Genomic DNA, 1,449 nt, shown 5'->3' with positions numbered 1-1,449 from the left:
GGATGGCAAGGGAGAAGGATGCTCTTCAAACAGCAGCTCCAGCGCTGCATATGAGACCATCTTTGGTTCAGATCCAGTTGAAACCAAAGCCCTGACGAAGTACAGAAGACAAAAGCACTGGAGAGCCGCCCTGTTTGCCTGGCTAGAGCTAAAGCTGCAGGCCTGCCTCTAAGCTGCCTCTGGGCTAGAAATGGTGGGAACTGATGCAGCAGAGCTGCCTGGGGCTGGCACTCTCTGCCATGGCCTGGGAAAGCTACACTTCCCTGTTATATTACAGCCATAGGGCACCAGATCCCCATGCGCCTTATATCTTGTCCTTTCGAGAGGGAATTTAATAAGATGCAGCTGCTGCTAAGTCTAGGGGCTTTCATACACTTAAAGCCTTTATGCAAAACCTGAGCAAAACAGATTTAGCCAAGAGACTTTACCTATTACTTGCACTTAGTCCCCATTCTTTTGACACAGAAGAGATAATCTCTCGTTACATGACCAAGTAAAATCCCAATCTTCCCAGGGAGGTGAAAAGCAAGAGACTGGAAAAATAATTTTAACAAAGTTTTCTAAGCAAACACAGAATGATTCATAGACTTTTTTTAATGCTGGAAATAATGTATGTTCTGATTATAGCTCACCGTGGTTGCTTCTGAGTCTGTTTTTTCCTTGATTTTCTAAAGGAGAAAAGCCAAGCAAAAGGTGATCTGAACCCCAGAAAGGAAGCTGAAGTGTTCTTTTGTGCTTGAGGATTTGTGCGGGATGACATTTTTAATTCTTTATGATCTAAAAATATTATAAAAATTTGATTTGTTTCAAGTTCTTACTACATACAGTACTAAAGTATACATAAAAAGTTATGTCTTCATAAACAATTTTCTTTTGCTTACCTTCTATGCCAGGAAAATCCAGTTTTATTGACATTTTTGGACAGACTGTATGACATGCTGGTTTATAATGACTAACTAGAAGACTAAGAGAAAGATAAACAGGTCTAAAATCTCAAAAAGTATTATTGGTTTTGGGTGACGCGCGTGAGATAAATGAGGCTGATTTTCAATCATTTGAAAACCAGAACCATTTTAAAATATAGGCAAATTAGACATTTGAAAATTGAGGCATCCACAGTCATTAGTCACTTTCTTGTCACCTTTCTAAGAAATATAAATATGACAACCTTGAATATACAATAGTTTAATAGACTGTAATGTAACTACATAACAGTAATACAGACTAGGGTGTCTTCTGTATTCTTTATGATGGGATTCCTGTGGCCACTGGAGTACATTTTTTCTGCTACAAACTGCATTATCAGAACTGTATTTTAAATGCAAGATATCATGAATGATTTCTCTGGGAAGGTCATGATTTGATTTCTTCAAGCGGAACATAAACCCAGTCTGCCTGTAAAAGCAGCTGGCAATCGGTGTGAAGGAGAGGATGAGTATTGCTCACAGA

At 39.0% G+C, this 1,449-nt stretch overlaps 1 protein-coding gene across 1 annotated transcript in view; it reads right to left on the bottom strand.

Moving 5' to 3' along the window:
• Positions 1 to 1,449, bottom strand: part of EXPH5 (exophilin 5) — an 18,218-nt gene that overhangs the window by 12,971 nt on the left and 3,798 nt on the right. Inside the window, 1 exon segment of the mRNA XM_009335279.1 lies at positions 633 to 777. Within this exon segment, the coding sequence (XP_009333554.1) occupies positions 633 to 777 (145 nt within the window).

Source organism: Pygoscelis adeliae, unplaced genomic scaffold, assembly GCF_000699105.1.
Source record: "Pygoscelis adeliae isolate BGI_AS28 unplaced genomic scaffold, ASM69910v1 Scaffold142, whole genome shotgun sequence".
Taxonomy (NCBI): domain Eukaryota; kingdom Metazoa; phylum Chordata; class Aves; order Sphenisciformes; family Spheniscidae; genus Pygoscelis; species Pygoscelis adeliae.
This window is presented reverse-complemented; position numbering and strand designations above follow the sequence as displayed.